Raw genomic sequence first — 14,009 nt, 5'->3', positions numbered from 1 at the left:
ATCTTTAAGCGCCTGTTGCATAGTGACATGTCGCGCATCTATTGCAGCAACCAAGTTTTTAGTAGCTGCTAGATCCGTCGTTAAATCACTGAGTTTATTATTAACAGATTTAATTTCATTAAGAATAGCCGATAAGGTACTAGCTTGCGCGGAGTCATTTTCAGACGAATTCGAGTTTGAGCGAGTTTTAGTCATGTTTGTAAATGATGCGAATGATGCGCTGGCGGCGCTCGAATAGGCTTAAAGGATATACCATAAAGAGAAAAATAAAAGAAAGTTATTCCCACCTGTTGATATATAAAAACAGATGATTAGAAAAGGATCGACTAGCACTTTCGAGCTCCGCCAGCGTTGTAATAGTCTTGCGTCGAACGATTTACGAAGGAAGATCCACCTTGACCTTTAAGCTTTCTTGTGCGTTAATGTCCTTATCAAAATGTCGTATAGTTTTTTATGTGAAAAGCGCACTCCCCGTTGGTAGTTTCTATTGATATTCGGGTGTATCCTCTATTTTCTTTCCCAACACTGAAGAATCACAAATTTCGTAGGGCCAAAACAAATAGAAGCAACCAGCCAGTTGAGTGGACGTACATAAGTCTTCTTTGCCTGATGATATATAAAGACAGATGATTAGGAAAAGGATCGACTAGCACTTTCGAGCTCGTCACAGTTATCAACTAAATTTCAGAAAAAAAGATCTTAGTTGTAATATTATTAACTAATAGTTTAGTATTTTAAACAAATTTAATTGTTTGAAATATCACGAAAATTCTTAAATCTTTGTGATAGTGAAAAATACAATTATTACAAAAACCCTAAGTAGTACAACAATGAAACCAGTGTTTGTGACGCTTCCAGATCCTTTTCCATCTTTTATTTCAAAAAAAGTCTTGGAAGAGCTTCCATACACTGCAACATTTTGAAGGGTAATAAAGGTTCAAGATATAATAAAGCTTGAAACTGGCATCAAATGCTCTCAACAGACACTTTCTGGGAAAAAAAAAACATTTTCAACCACGATGTAACAAATAGTAGGATTCAATAAATGAATTCCTTGCAGTTTCAAATGATGGTCGTACACTCTTTTTTTCACATTGATAAAATATAGTTGGAACCAAGTAAGGCAAAATCAGCAAGCACCAATTTTGAAAATATTCTAAAATTTGTTTATGAAAATTAGTTTGACTAACTTACCATCTTCTGGATCTTCACAACGTTCTCTAAAGTATGTTTTTAAAATGTTATTTTTAACATTAACACGAACATTTTCCCATATTACATTGCAAACTTGGCGCTCCAATTACTTTTCAAGTTTTCACAATTATTGGGATATGGCAGTGAGAAGTTTACGTTTTATTCTTCCGGTAACATCAAACTATTTTTTATGTTTTCTCTTACATACACAATTTTTATACTTTCAGTAAGTACAGTTAAAAGTTCGTAGAGTTTTTTGAAGTATCCGGGGGATATGTATTTGAAGTCGTATTTATATTAATAATTAGCTACCCAGCAAACACAAAAGGTTCCTATGACATTCCAGGGAGCTCAGGTTGGGAGATTTATGTTATCCATATGATATCCAAAAAACAAGAAATGTCGATTTGGGGACGTCCATCGGGTAACCAAATGTCATCAGTATCCTTATCCCTAAGACATCCGGTAGAGGAAAGTTGAGACGGTTAACCGATATCCCACGGACTTTGGAGGGAATTTCATTAGTTCTTATTTTGGTGCTAGGAATATTCTAGGGATATTGGATTTAATTTAGGGATATCCCGTTTTCTCCCAGGTATATTCTGAGAACATTAAATTAAGTAATAAAAACTTTATATTTTCCCCAGGTATGTACATAGTATATCCACAAACCCAAAAATTGTTTCCACAGAAATCCATAGAACGTCCAACGAATATTAAATTGGACATTATAGAGATATCCTAAGCTTTTCGTAAATATGCAAAAAATGTACACACGCTTATTAAATTGTTAAACAATTTAATTTTAAAATTCATGATTTAGGTACATTTGCTAAAAATAACGTTTAACATTTTTAAAAATTAATGTTTACATTCAGTTACTAATGAATTATGTACACTAATTTGTAATTTTATATGTTAAAAGAAAAGGCTATAATTAGTAATTAATCTTCAAATAGAGCTTAATTAGATTTTCTTCGATGTGATGGATTCCTTAGATTTCACTCTGTCGGAGGAGTGGTTAAATCAGGATTTAATTGGTTTTTCAATATCAGTAATTGTAGCCTCTTGGAAGGTTTTGGAGCTTCGAACAGTGTCTGATTTAAAGGATAAAAAATTCGTTTTTAAAACATAAAAACAAAGTAGGAATAAATTACAAGAGTAGGAATTAATTATCTCACCTATAACTATTTTCATTAATTTTAGGTTGTTTAACGTTCTTTTCCCCTTTCTTCCCTCCCAGCTGTATTCCTTCGCAAACAGATCAGTGAAGACGTGATTTAATATCCGTTTAACTGCGTCGTACAACGTCACGCCACCAAATTGTTTTAAATAGCACCTCTAAAAATTTAATACAAGTTATTTTAATATTTTATAATTACAAAGAGATCAACTTACCAATTTGTTGATATTTTCCACGGATTTCAAAGATTCTTCTAGTAAATCCAGTTCTGTTTCTTGTTCTAAAGGGAATCCAAATATTTCTCTCAGCTGCTCAACGTCTTCCCCGGATGCGGCAGATTTACTGGCACTTTTAGTATTTTTTACAACTGCTTCTAAGGTTTCAAGTATTTCCCTTTGGTTAGTTTTCATAATTTCTAAATTCCGAGAGATACTCCGTAGCCATGCTATATAAAAATGGGCATTGAAATTAGAAATTATATATTAGATTTAAATATTGTAACCTTCTGAATGACTTACATTCGCTAACAGAAACCATACGACTAGATGCAGATTTTGATCGGCCAATGTCAGAGCAATTCTTTGGAGTACTTGGGGTGAAGCTTTGTCCAAATTTATTTCCTGATTGCGACTGCGAAATTTGATCTGCTTCAGAACATACGGAGGTTGCGTTTGGCACTTTCCTAATTTTGTCTATTTGATTCGCAGGGGTTGATTTACGAATAGGTCCTACAACAAAATCAGTCGACTCTACAGAATCGAAATAAAAAAACCAAACCATTATATTTGACCTTGTAATTATAATTATAACCGGTAATAAGTATAAAAAATTTCCATTTTGAATTACCTTCACTGACACTCAAGTCATCGTAGTTCGGGAGGTTAACCATATCTACAAGAGATGCGTGCGTGTTAATAGTTGTAGTTGTAGTTTTTTTACGTGATTGATCGTCGATCGAATCTAAAAATAGAAAATGAAGTGAAGCTCTTCGGGACATAATTCAAGCAAATTTAAACCAGTTTACCAAATTCTGCCAATTCCACAGGTCTTTTTTTGACATTTTTTTGAGGCCATTCGTTGAGTTTCCAACTAAAAAAGGAGTTTTTAACATTTGGTTGATTAATTGTATTAAACCTTAATTTAGAGTTAAAACACCTGTGTATATGGTAATATTAGAAGGAAGTAAAGAGGCAACTTTATAATTACACAGTAAAAATTATTTTAATTAATAAAATAAAATTAAAAGGTCAACAACGACTAGTTTCGCCTCTTACAGAGGCATCATCAGGTCTGACCTTTTAATTTTATTTTATTAATTAAAAGAATTTTTACTGAGTAAATATAAAGTTGCCTCTTTACTTCCTTCTAATATATTGCACCTTTGGAGGTTGATGAATGAGGTAGGATGGATTTCAACACTGGAAGCTCCGGGATGTTATCAGTAGAGTCTTGTTCTATTTCATCCTCAGATGAGGATGAGGTCAGTATCTTATTTGGCAGATCAGCACTCTTTTTTGATTTTCTTTTTCTTTTTCCGGGTCCAGTCTCGCGTTCGCTATTGGAAACATCGGTGTCCTTTACATACTTTACCATTTTTTTCCAAGCTTCGTCAAACGTTTCTGAAATGATATATTGAAAAGTTTGTTAAATACCAAACTTTACAGTGGTTTTAAAATATTTGAACCAATAGTATTTTTCTTTATTTCGTAGAACCGAAAAATTGCAAAAATATACAAAGTATAAATTCAATGCACATTTGTCCTGATATTATAGTTACTATTGGTCCTGATATTCTAGGATCATATTGTATTTCACTAATTACCACAGCTCAAAATGATCGATATTTCATAAGTTTCCCACTCTTCAGTTATTGGCGTAGCTTGCTTCTTCGCATAACGGGAAGCCACTTTGTCCCCTGGCCAGTAACAACTTGGTTTTTTGTCTCCATTGAAAACCCAAGAATATGGTATCACGGCCACCCCACCGTGTGCGAACTCCACGATTTTGAACTTTTCAAACACTATAAAAACAATACTGATTATAAATAAAATAAATAAATAAATATGAATGTAAAAGAATAGTTAAAAACTAAATAGCTAGCAAAAATTTAAACACCGAAATAAATTCATTCATGGATTATTATAGCTTGTTAAATATGAATAATTAAAAGCATTGAGCATACGGGTTTCAAAAAATTAGATAAATTGTAAGTACGATCTACCTTTTATTCAGTAGGGTTATGCAGAAGTCGCATTACGATGAACGTATTTGTGTTTTCTATTGGATATTTCATTGCTTTTGATACTATTTGACAAAGAGGCCACTTCATTAACGTAGATAAATTTGAAACACAGAATACACCAACTTCTGACGATGGGCAAGGTGAAATAAAATAGTCTAACTGTTATGAACTTTCTTCCAATTATGAATAATTTTGACTGGTCATCTTCGCAAGAAGCTATGTTTTCAATTGCCACAATTGAAGAGTCATCTACTATACAGCAGTTGTCACGTTTAGAAATGGAGACTTGAAATTTCGATAGAATTACTTTTTTGTATTGAGGGTCAGTACAACCATGTATAAGTGGTCCATCTTCATGTATCTTGCTAAATGTCGTTTCATTTCAAGCCTTTAACCCACTCTCAATTTGTCTTTCTTCTGTAATGCGATAAATGGCTTGATTCAGAGGATGACCTGCATTAGCAATTTTATTTTTTAACGTGAAAAGGTAATTTTCAAATTGAAAAGCACTGAACACATCTAAATTTCCATACTTTAAACAATCTTTGGGTAAATGGAGTAAGCCATGCACATTATACGATATAAGATGTTTCCCATAAAGGACCCCATACATTTGAACATAATATTTCAGTAGTTTTTCAGCGAATTCTATCTTTTCAAGCGTTTCGTGAGGTGTGGCTAAAATTCGCATTGCCACATGCAATGCTCTAAACAACTCATAATGAGCTTTAGGAAGAATATTTTTTAAAACAACAATGCCTGAATAAAATAAAAATTGACGGAACTCCGTCGCCTTAAATCTATCAACATCTTTTAGCGATCGCGGCTTTCTAACAAATTCGGAGCATGTTACAGGTGCTAACGCTTCCAAACGATTAGACACCTCCGTTATCTGATCTGGCCGAAATTTATATAGTGCATTTTTACCCTCGGCTCCCATCCACAATTTAAGAGTTTTCTTGACAACCCCCAAGCAAACAAGATGCATAAAGTCTAGAGGAAAATCATTTACCATGTCAATTTAAGAGTTTTCTTGACAACCCCCAAGCAAACAAGATGCATAAAGTCTAGAGGAAAATCATTAACCATGTCAATGTTAGTTAGTTTTTCCAAAATACTAGATCCATGGTGGTGTCCTTCTTGAAATTTATTTCTAAAATTATTGTCGGTTCTTAATTCAAATTCAACTAAAGGGAAGCAGTGCCGTTTTCTACGTCTTATCCCCTTCCTGGGTGTATTTGTCGCAACCAAAGTACCCATTATGGCCTTTCACTTTACGAATAAATGCCCTTGCCGGGGTATCGCAAATGAACCCAAATATTTCAATTGTTTTTTGCACACCGTCTATTATAAGTCCACTATCTATCAGAACGTTGGTCTCTGTTACAAATAACGACAAATACAAATCAGAGCACTTTGGTTTGTTTAACCCGTGATATAATCCGATAACGAACGGCTTGGAATTTTCCATAGATGAAATGGCTCCCAATATGGGCCAAAAGTTGCTGGTAGTACTTGTTCCTAAAGGCAAGCCATCGATGTTTATCAATATTTTGAAGACGGGTACTGTAGCAGCTTGTTCCTGTTGATGACTAACCATGTGCCGAATGCCTGCTTCTAGTCCAAAATGATAGTAGCGGCCAGGAGGTATTTCTTCGACTGTTGAAGATCTAGGTGTTTGTAGTAACGTTCGCGAGTCCAAGGGAAGATCTTTAAAACATTGATGATTTTTGAGGATTTTCAGAAGACCATTAACCGAATTTTTACTGATTCCAAAGGCAGTCACCCATCTCGCTAGGCTAACTTTTACATTATCAGCACCAGCTATGTCTTGTAGAGATTCAAAATTATTTTCGTCATCAGGTATACCATTAGTAATAACAGTTTCTCCTTCAATTTCATTATTGTTTTCAGACTCTTAGTTTAACAGTTGAATATCTACTTCGTCGGAAGTTGAACCATCTAGTTCTTTGTCAGAAGTTAATCCATCAAATTCTTCATCAGAGGTTGACCCATCTACTTTCCCATCAATCTCTATTTCTGAAGAGCTTTTATAATCGAAATTTTTTTCACCCTGTTCTTGGCTATTTCGATCATTGTATTTCAAAAATTGATCTGATGTTTCGTTTGTAACAGCACTAATTCGCCTGGCTCGCTGGCGTGCAGACAATGAAGATAACGGCTTGTATCTCCCTTTCGGCATTCTATCATTTACGCAATACAAATATAAAAGTTGTTTTAAATTCTAAGCAATATATTTATGGACTATATTTTACTATTTAATGAGCCTGAAACATTTTAATTTAGTTTAGCACCACAAACTCGTTATTAAGTAACTAGGTTTCTAACTAAAAGTTTAAGCTCAAATCAAGTTTTTGAAACATATAGAATTTTTTAATTTTATAAAATTCACGTAAATATTATGCGTTTGTACCTGCAGTTTATATTAATTACTACGCAAAATTCGAAATCTAATCATTTCTAATTTATTTCGTTTAAACTTTTTATATTTCGGTCTATGCATTGTAAAAGCGTCGATTCCTCTTAACCATTTTTCTACATTTTCCCTACTTAGGCCGTGGGATTTGACGGACTGGAATACACTTTCAGTGCCTCCGAAAGATGATGGATGCTTTGGGTCAAAATATTTTTTTTCTAAAATAGCTTCTCCCATACTTTCAACTTTCGCGAGCGACTCCTTGTTTGTTAATACGAGTGAGGAGAAGAGTCCCCGTCTGACGCGGAGTGATCTCAGTCAAGGCTACGGGTGGAGTGGGGCTTATCTGTCCTAAGCGCGCGACCTTTTTGAGGAGGCGGATACTCTCGCTTCACATTTGGCTTAACGGGAAAACTTCTAGTTTGTTGTCGGGCGCTCGGAGCTAGCGGGACGGGAAAGCCGGGGATCGCCGGTGAAGAGGTCAATTGGGTTAAATTGGAAACAAACGCGAAATATTCGATAGGTTTTGGGTTGTTTTTAGGATCTAAATACGCTTTGGCAAATTCGCAAATATTGGAACCTTTACTAGGTCGACCGTTTATTACAAGCTCCCCGTTTTCATCCCACAGTATTCTATCGAGTACAGCTTCCAACTGATCCACCCTGTTTTATGATAATGTATCAAAGGCAAATCGTCTATCCAGTCCCTACTTAGCGAGTCGAGCGCGGGGGTTATTTCGATTTCTTTAGGAGCCGTGGCCTCTTTACGTAGATTTCCATGCCTCATTAAACCTTGTTCGTATAAAATCCATTTCGAGGCGTCGTCTAAGTCTTTCATATTTAATATTTGGTCCATCTTAGCGTTTAATTCAGAGACGGTCAGGGCGAGGGGATGCTGGGATGGGTCGGGCTTTAAAACCTCGCTAGGGACGAGAACCATTTTTGTAGCGTGTTTCGTTGTTTATTTCCGAATATAGAACCAAGTAGGGTGGAAACGACGGGTAGAAGAAACGATAAAAATCGCCACCAGACTGTACTAACAATTTGTTTTTACTTTTCCAAGCTACGCGTTTACTAGCTAATTTTCTAAGGGTATTTTTATGACGAGATAACCTGGTTTTTTTGGGTATATGATAATCTAACGTTACCAATTAAAGTATTATTAATACACTCCGACATCGCGTCTATCAGGGATTTGTCGGATTAAGCTAACATGGCTTTTCGTGGAACGGGTTTGCAACGGCCGAGATATAACGCTTAGAGAACAGTGATGCGTGCCTTTCACGAATAAATCTCCAATTTTACTTTTACTCTCGATCATCTGGTCGTCGATAACTAATAATATAGGATCTTTTCCGTCATAGTCGGATGAAACCGGTAATCCTTCTTTAAAAACTACCCGATGTTTAATTTTATCGTAAAGCGCTTGCCATTCTCCGTATACCAATGAATCTCTTTGAAACCCGGAACAAACATTTCCTATTCGTGATTAATTATAGATTCAATTAAATAGCTTTTGGCTCTTTGACTCGGGCCTGCCGTTACGCAATTAAATGGATGAATGCATTGCATGTTTACTTCCCTTCGAGTACTATCGTACAAATGAATATGTAAATTAAAATTCAGTTAAATTTAGGGGACTCTTCAGCGGGGGAAAAATATAATCGAATAACTTATTTCGTCCCTTACCCCGTATGGGTTTTATAATCACTTTAGAGTCGCGAGACTAAAATCACTCTTAAGTCGCGAGACTGAAACCTATAATCACTTCAGAGTCGCGAGTTTAGAGGCTTACTTTTTTACTTTGCGATAATTAACGATTGGCAGCCGTTACATCCCCTTCCTCGGGACCAATTAGATTTGCTTTATAGCCATTGGGTACCGTAATGCAGTCGTCCACTAATCGTACCTTGTCTACGACAGGTCTATAGATTTTAGTACGGTCGACGGAAACGACTGTATGGTCGGAAAGCCGTAAAATCTGCCGCGGTTGGGGTACGGTTACTGGTTCGTTCGTTTCTCCGTCGACGCCTATCAATCTTTTTAGTGTGTCCATATTTACTAAATCCTTAATTCCTTGATTTATACCAAACCCTTGGACCTTCATCTCGTAGGAGACTTTACCGGTCGTAGGGTTCAGTACTTTAAAGGGGTAATTTTTTGCACCCCCGGTAGCTAATTCTTGGATGTACGCGCCTTTTCCAACTCATCAGTCATTTCCCCGAGATAGTTTCCCGTCTCAATCTTTATCCCATCTCGTTCTTTTAGAAAAATGCAGGAATCCGTGCCATAATAATATGAAAGCGGACCTAATCTCCTTAAATAAGAGTATAACTTGATCCTAGCCATTGCGGTCGTATAGGCAGCAATTACTACGTGTTTGGGTAAACAAGATCGATATCTTTCAAAAACGCCCACTTGACCACGTAATGCGTTTGACTTAAGGGAATAATAATCAGCTAGGCTAATACCCAAGGCACCACCTTAGGCCTAATAACCAATTTAACTTCTATCTCGGGGTCTAAGAATAAATCGAAAAACTTTTGGTTTTCGCTAATAATAGCTGTTTGGTCTTTGCGCTGGTTAAGACCAAAACGCCCCCAAAAAGAGTTAAGGCAAAGCTTCGCGATGGTACGAAGTCCGAGGTTCTTTTTAATATTTTTAGGATCAAGTTTTACTCCTTCCTTAATCTCTTCATTGGTCTCTATTCCCGAAGGGTAGCGGCTCGATTCCTGTTTGAGTTTAAGAAAAGCGTTGACGTATTCGGAGAAAAGACCGCCCTCTTTTGATAACGGATTGCATTGTACTATCTCGTATTCCCAAATTTCGTAAATAGAAATAACCTTGTAACCCATTTCGATTGCGAACTGTACCTCGTCAGCTACCCAAACACCAGTTAATTCTCTTTCAGAGTCTTCGTTAGAGCGTTGATGCCGGTTTCGAGACTCGCTAAATTTTTGGCAGTTGGCAAACACTAGTTTTGATCCTTTTCTTTGGGGTAAAACGGGATGGTAGAGAGATTGAGGCGGTAGCATTGTCGCATTTATTAAACCGTTTACGGTATCAATATCGGGGAAAGGAGCTTTTACATGTATTTTAGGGTGTCCCACGGGTAACTTGTTACACCACGGATAGAGTGAACAAATATCAATGTATTTAATTTCCTCCCCCTCTTTAAACTTGTGATGTAATTTCAAGGCCGACGTACTTACTCCGAAAAAGGCTAAGCGGTGGCGGATTGGTTCTATAATTTTAAAATTTAAATTTCGAGTAGGAAGATAGGCGTCGATGGCGTCAAAGAATTTGCCCAAAAAATACTAAGACTGCTGGAATAGCTCTCAAACAGCCATTTAATGACAATAGTAAGCATATACCAAAGGGAGTTCAGTCGTTTAAAAAGCTTAAGACTCCACGTTATTGTTTAACGACCCACTTTGCTAACAGCTGTGTTAAGTTAACTACTGGGGACGTCATTGTAGTGAAACACAACTATCGGACTAGATAAACGGAAATAATGTTAGCGGGAAGCCTATGTAAATATCATGACAACATTTTTAATTATCCTTTAAAGTCATCTGATCTGGGTATGTTTATTGCTAGATTTTCAAAGAGCGTTAAGTCATATCCTTTAAGTGCTTTTGAAGGCAAATGTTTCCTTTATTTAAATGGGAACGTTTCTTTAGCAACAATTGTTCCAATTCTTCACTACTCTTAATTTTTTAAAGCTAACCAATATTTTTCAAATAGTCGTTTTATCAGAAGTAAATAAACCGAAGTTATTGGAGAGGACCGAAATTTTAAAAAGCTATTTACCTTAACGTGGGGATATGAAAATTCATTGGACTCACGCCACCTTTAGTTCCTACCAAAAATTGCACTATAGAATGGTGGGTACCTACTAGTCGCGATGTCGATAGTGGAGTCAGGAGGGCGCGAAACTTTAAATCGGCGATATGGAAAAATGCATTTAGTAAAAGGGACCTATAGCGGTCTTGTAACTTCTGTTCATAAGTATTTCACTGAAAACTCAAAATACAGGTTTTCCAGTTTAGTAGTAAAAACTTTATTTGTTGCAACCTTTTTTACTATATTATATTTGTATTAAGGTTTTTAAACTACACAAATGCAACAAAGTATTACCCACGGATATAATAATTAGTTTCTAATATTTTCAATAGTAAAATATTTAATTGACAAATAATTCATTCTTACAATTTCTAGAAGAAAGTGACGAAACGTTTAAAAGGACTTGCATTAAAATGTTGATGGATCTTAATACAAAAGTGGATATCCTACTTAATAACTGCCAAGACACGTATCCCAGAAATGCTATAGAAGTATCTGACATAGAAGGCTTTCCAAAACTACCTATTAGTACACTAGAAGAACTTCAAAGTGCCGAAACGTTGTTAGAAAATGAAGACACTAGAAAGCACGCTGTAAGTTGTAACGAATATCTACCCTATTTTAACCTTTTCATAACTTTTTTTAGTCTATCCTTAACAGATTAGGAATTTTAGCCCGTACGGAGGGAAAAAGATAGCCGATTGCTGTAGACGGCTATTTGATAAAATAATTGCCCACGCAATTGTTCTACAATTCAATTGGGTAGGCTCGCAAGAAAAATTTCCATTATCAGAATTGAAATTGAAAAACGTTATAGTAGGTAAAGTTAAATCAAAAAGTTCTTGTAAAATAAAATCCAAATTCCATATATTAAACTAAAAATCTTAATTTCACAGATGCCATCCAAATGAATTTTAAGGGAGTAAAAGAATATACCATTGAGGCTGCTGTTAAAAATTTTATCAGAGGAGCACCGGATAGGAAAGGAGGACGTGCAAGACGAGGAAAGAAGACTCATAGCGACAACGACAGTGATGAACTTGTATAAAGATGACGGACCAATAGTGTGTCCGAAACTAGTCGGGTTGTAAATATTTTTATTTCTTTTAAATAAAATTCCTTGTGCACCTGAAATATCGTTGTATATAAATTTTTTAAATAGTATATTTGCGCAAGCTAAAGCTTAAAACCATTTTTAATTTGTATAGAGATTGTTATTTTCCAAATAAATACATTTAATAACTTTTATATTTATTTTAAAAATTTAACTAAGACTTGGGCAGGGTAAATGTAGGCCCAAATGACGATTAAAAGCAGGGTAAATGTATGCCCAAATGATGGCGAAAAGCTGGGTAAATGTAGGCCCAAATGACGATTAAAAGCAGGGTAAATGTTAGCCGAAATGACGGTTAAAAGCAGGGTAAGTAAAGGTTCAATGGACGTTTAAATGTTGGGTAATTGTAGGCACAAAGGACGGGGAAATGTTGAGTAATTGTAGGCAAAAAGGACGGATAAACGTAGGTTTCTTTATTGGGAATATACTGGCTGCTTAAAGGAAGCCCAACAATTTATCCACCTGTCGGCCAGGTAGGACACGCCCAGCTGCTAACAGCTGTCGCCCCAACACTGCCGGCCAACACCATTTCACCAGCTGCCGGGCCGATGATTTTGTGCTACTAGGGTTATTACATAAGGGCTAGGGTCCGGATAAATGATAATCGTAACAATTTTGATTAGGGAAAACTCTTAAACATATTTGGCAGATTATCATATCTACGTCCTTCCTGCATTCCTGTTTTCTACAACAAGCGTTACAGAAAAGAGAGCATTTATGGTCCCTGAGATTATTATAACCTACCAAACATTTTTCGCAAAATCTATTAAACGCGAAAAGGGACTGGGGTTAGTAATTACGTTGAAATGATTGTCAATATTTAAAGGGTAAAGACGTTTGCCGAGAGGTCCATTGCATTCCCTCTCTTCAACTACGTCACCATAAACAATTACGGGGGCCGGATTGCGTAATTGAAACACTGTTATACTGTATTCCGGCAAGATTTCTTGGATTCGAGTTAACGCGTACATACCTGCGCATTCGTCATCAGATAACGCAGCGTAAGCTAAAAGTTTCCTAGCCTCAAAGGTTTGTAACTGCGCTTCAAAGTTCTTACCCCTATTTCGTCTTATGGTGTTATAAGTTCTTTTAAGTTCTAAATCATCTTTATTATTTATATGCTCTCGGTGAGTCCTGGCTACTACAAGATCGCGTGCTAAACAAATGTTATCAGGGTTATTTATTGTAATGGTACATAAAAAGAAAAAACTCTTTTTCAGGGGCTATTCCCAAATCTACTCTTCTTACACCACCTGACTCTGTTAAAAATAACCGTAACAATTTCTTCAAAAAAACCACCGTCGTTCTCGGATCTATAGCTTTTTTCATCGATATACGTCATCAACCATTGCAAATCTAATTGGTTCCGACGTCGAAAACTGACGTGAATTTGAAAGCCGGGTTTACTGACGTTCACGAACGAAACAGAAACCATATCGGAAGGCAAACAGTCTTCCAATAGGGTTTCCATCAACGTATAAATACCGTTTTCGATATTATTTTCTAGTCTGACATTTAAAATCCGTCCTAATAGTCCAAAATTTGGGAAATTGTTGACATTATTATTCTTTATTTTAACAGAATCTGGTAAGTTAGGAAAGGAGTACGGGGGTATTGGAACGGCAATTAGCCCACCCCCGACTAGAGGAGGCGACGAAGCGGGGGCTGCCAAATTCGCGTTCTCGGGGTTCGCATTTTTCTCAACAGCTATTACCTGAGACAAGGGTGGCGAATACTGCGGAGCTCGTGAGGGGCCTGCGACCGCTATGGGGTCTTTATTACAGGGAGGGGGAATAATACTAGGGGGATTACTTCTAGCTGAACGGGCAGATAACAACGCTTTAGCTTCCTCGAACATTTCGGTTGCCCTAGCGGCAGCGGCAGTAAGTTCCTCCGCGTCCCATCGGGCAACTACTACGTTCTCAGCTAATCGTTTTATCTTGACAGTACTGGGTGAAGACATGATACAATAATCTTCCGAAGTTAAAGAGTG

The 14,009-nt window shown here is 36.5% G+C and overlaps 2 protein-coding genes across 2 annotated transcripts; one reads left to right on the top strand and one right to left on the bottom strand.

Moving 5' to 3' along the window:
• Window positions 1-2,018: 2,018 nt before the first annotated feature.
• Window positions 2,019-3,771, bottom strand: LOC149933761 (uncharacterized). The gene is made up of 7 exons (XM_090156122.1): window positions 3,757-3,771; window positions 3,402-3,466; window positions 3,224-3,337; window positions 2,896-3,126; window positions 2,593-2,822; window positions 2,376-2,535; window positions 2,019-2,291 (listed from the first exon to the last, which is right to left on the bottom strand). The coding sequence occupies exons 3-7, from the start codon at window positions 3,264-3,266 to the stop codon at window positions 2,221-2,223; spliced, it is 735 nt and encodes a 244-aa protein (XP_090012248.1). The 5' UTR covers window positions 3,267-3,337; window positions 3,402-3,466; window positions 3,757-3,771; the 3' UTR covers window positions 2,019-2,220.
• Window positions 3,772-11,305: 7,534 nt separating this feature from the next.
• LOC149933760 (uncharacterized) lies at window positions 11,306-11,950 on the top strand. Its single transcript, XM_090157412.1, has 3 exons — window positions 11,306-11,495; window positions 11,563-11,722; window positions 11,799-11,950. Exons 1-3 carry the CDS (start codon window positions 11,316-11,318, stop codon window positions 11,948-11,950), a joined length of 492 nt encoding a protein of 163 aa, XP_090013538.1. The 5' UTR covers window positions 11,306-11,315.
• The last annotated feature ends 2,059 nt before the right edge of the window (window positions 11,951-14,009 follow it).

This window comes from Leiobunum rupestre, chromosome 8 (genome assembly GCF_980474605.1).
Source record: "Leiobunum rupestre chromosome 8, qqLeiRupe1.1.hap1, whole genome shotgun sequence".
NCBI classification, from domain to species: domain Eukaryota; kingdom Metazoa; phylum Arthropoda; class Arachnida; order Opiliones; family Sclerosomatidae; genus Leiobunum; species Leiobunum rupestre.
Note: the sequence above shows the minus strand (reverse complement) of the source record. Positions and strands in the feature narration are given on the sequence as shown.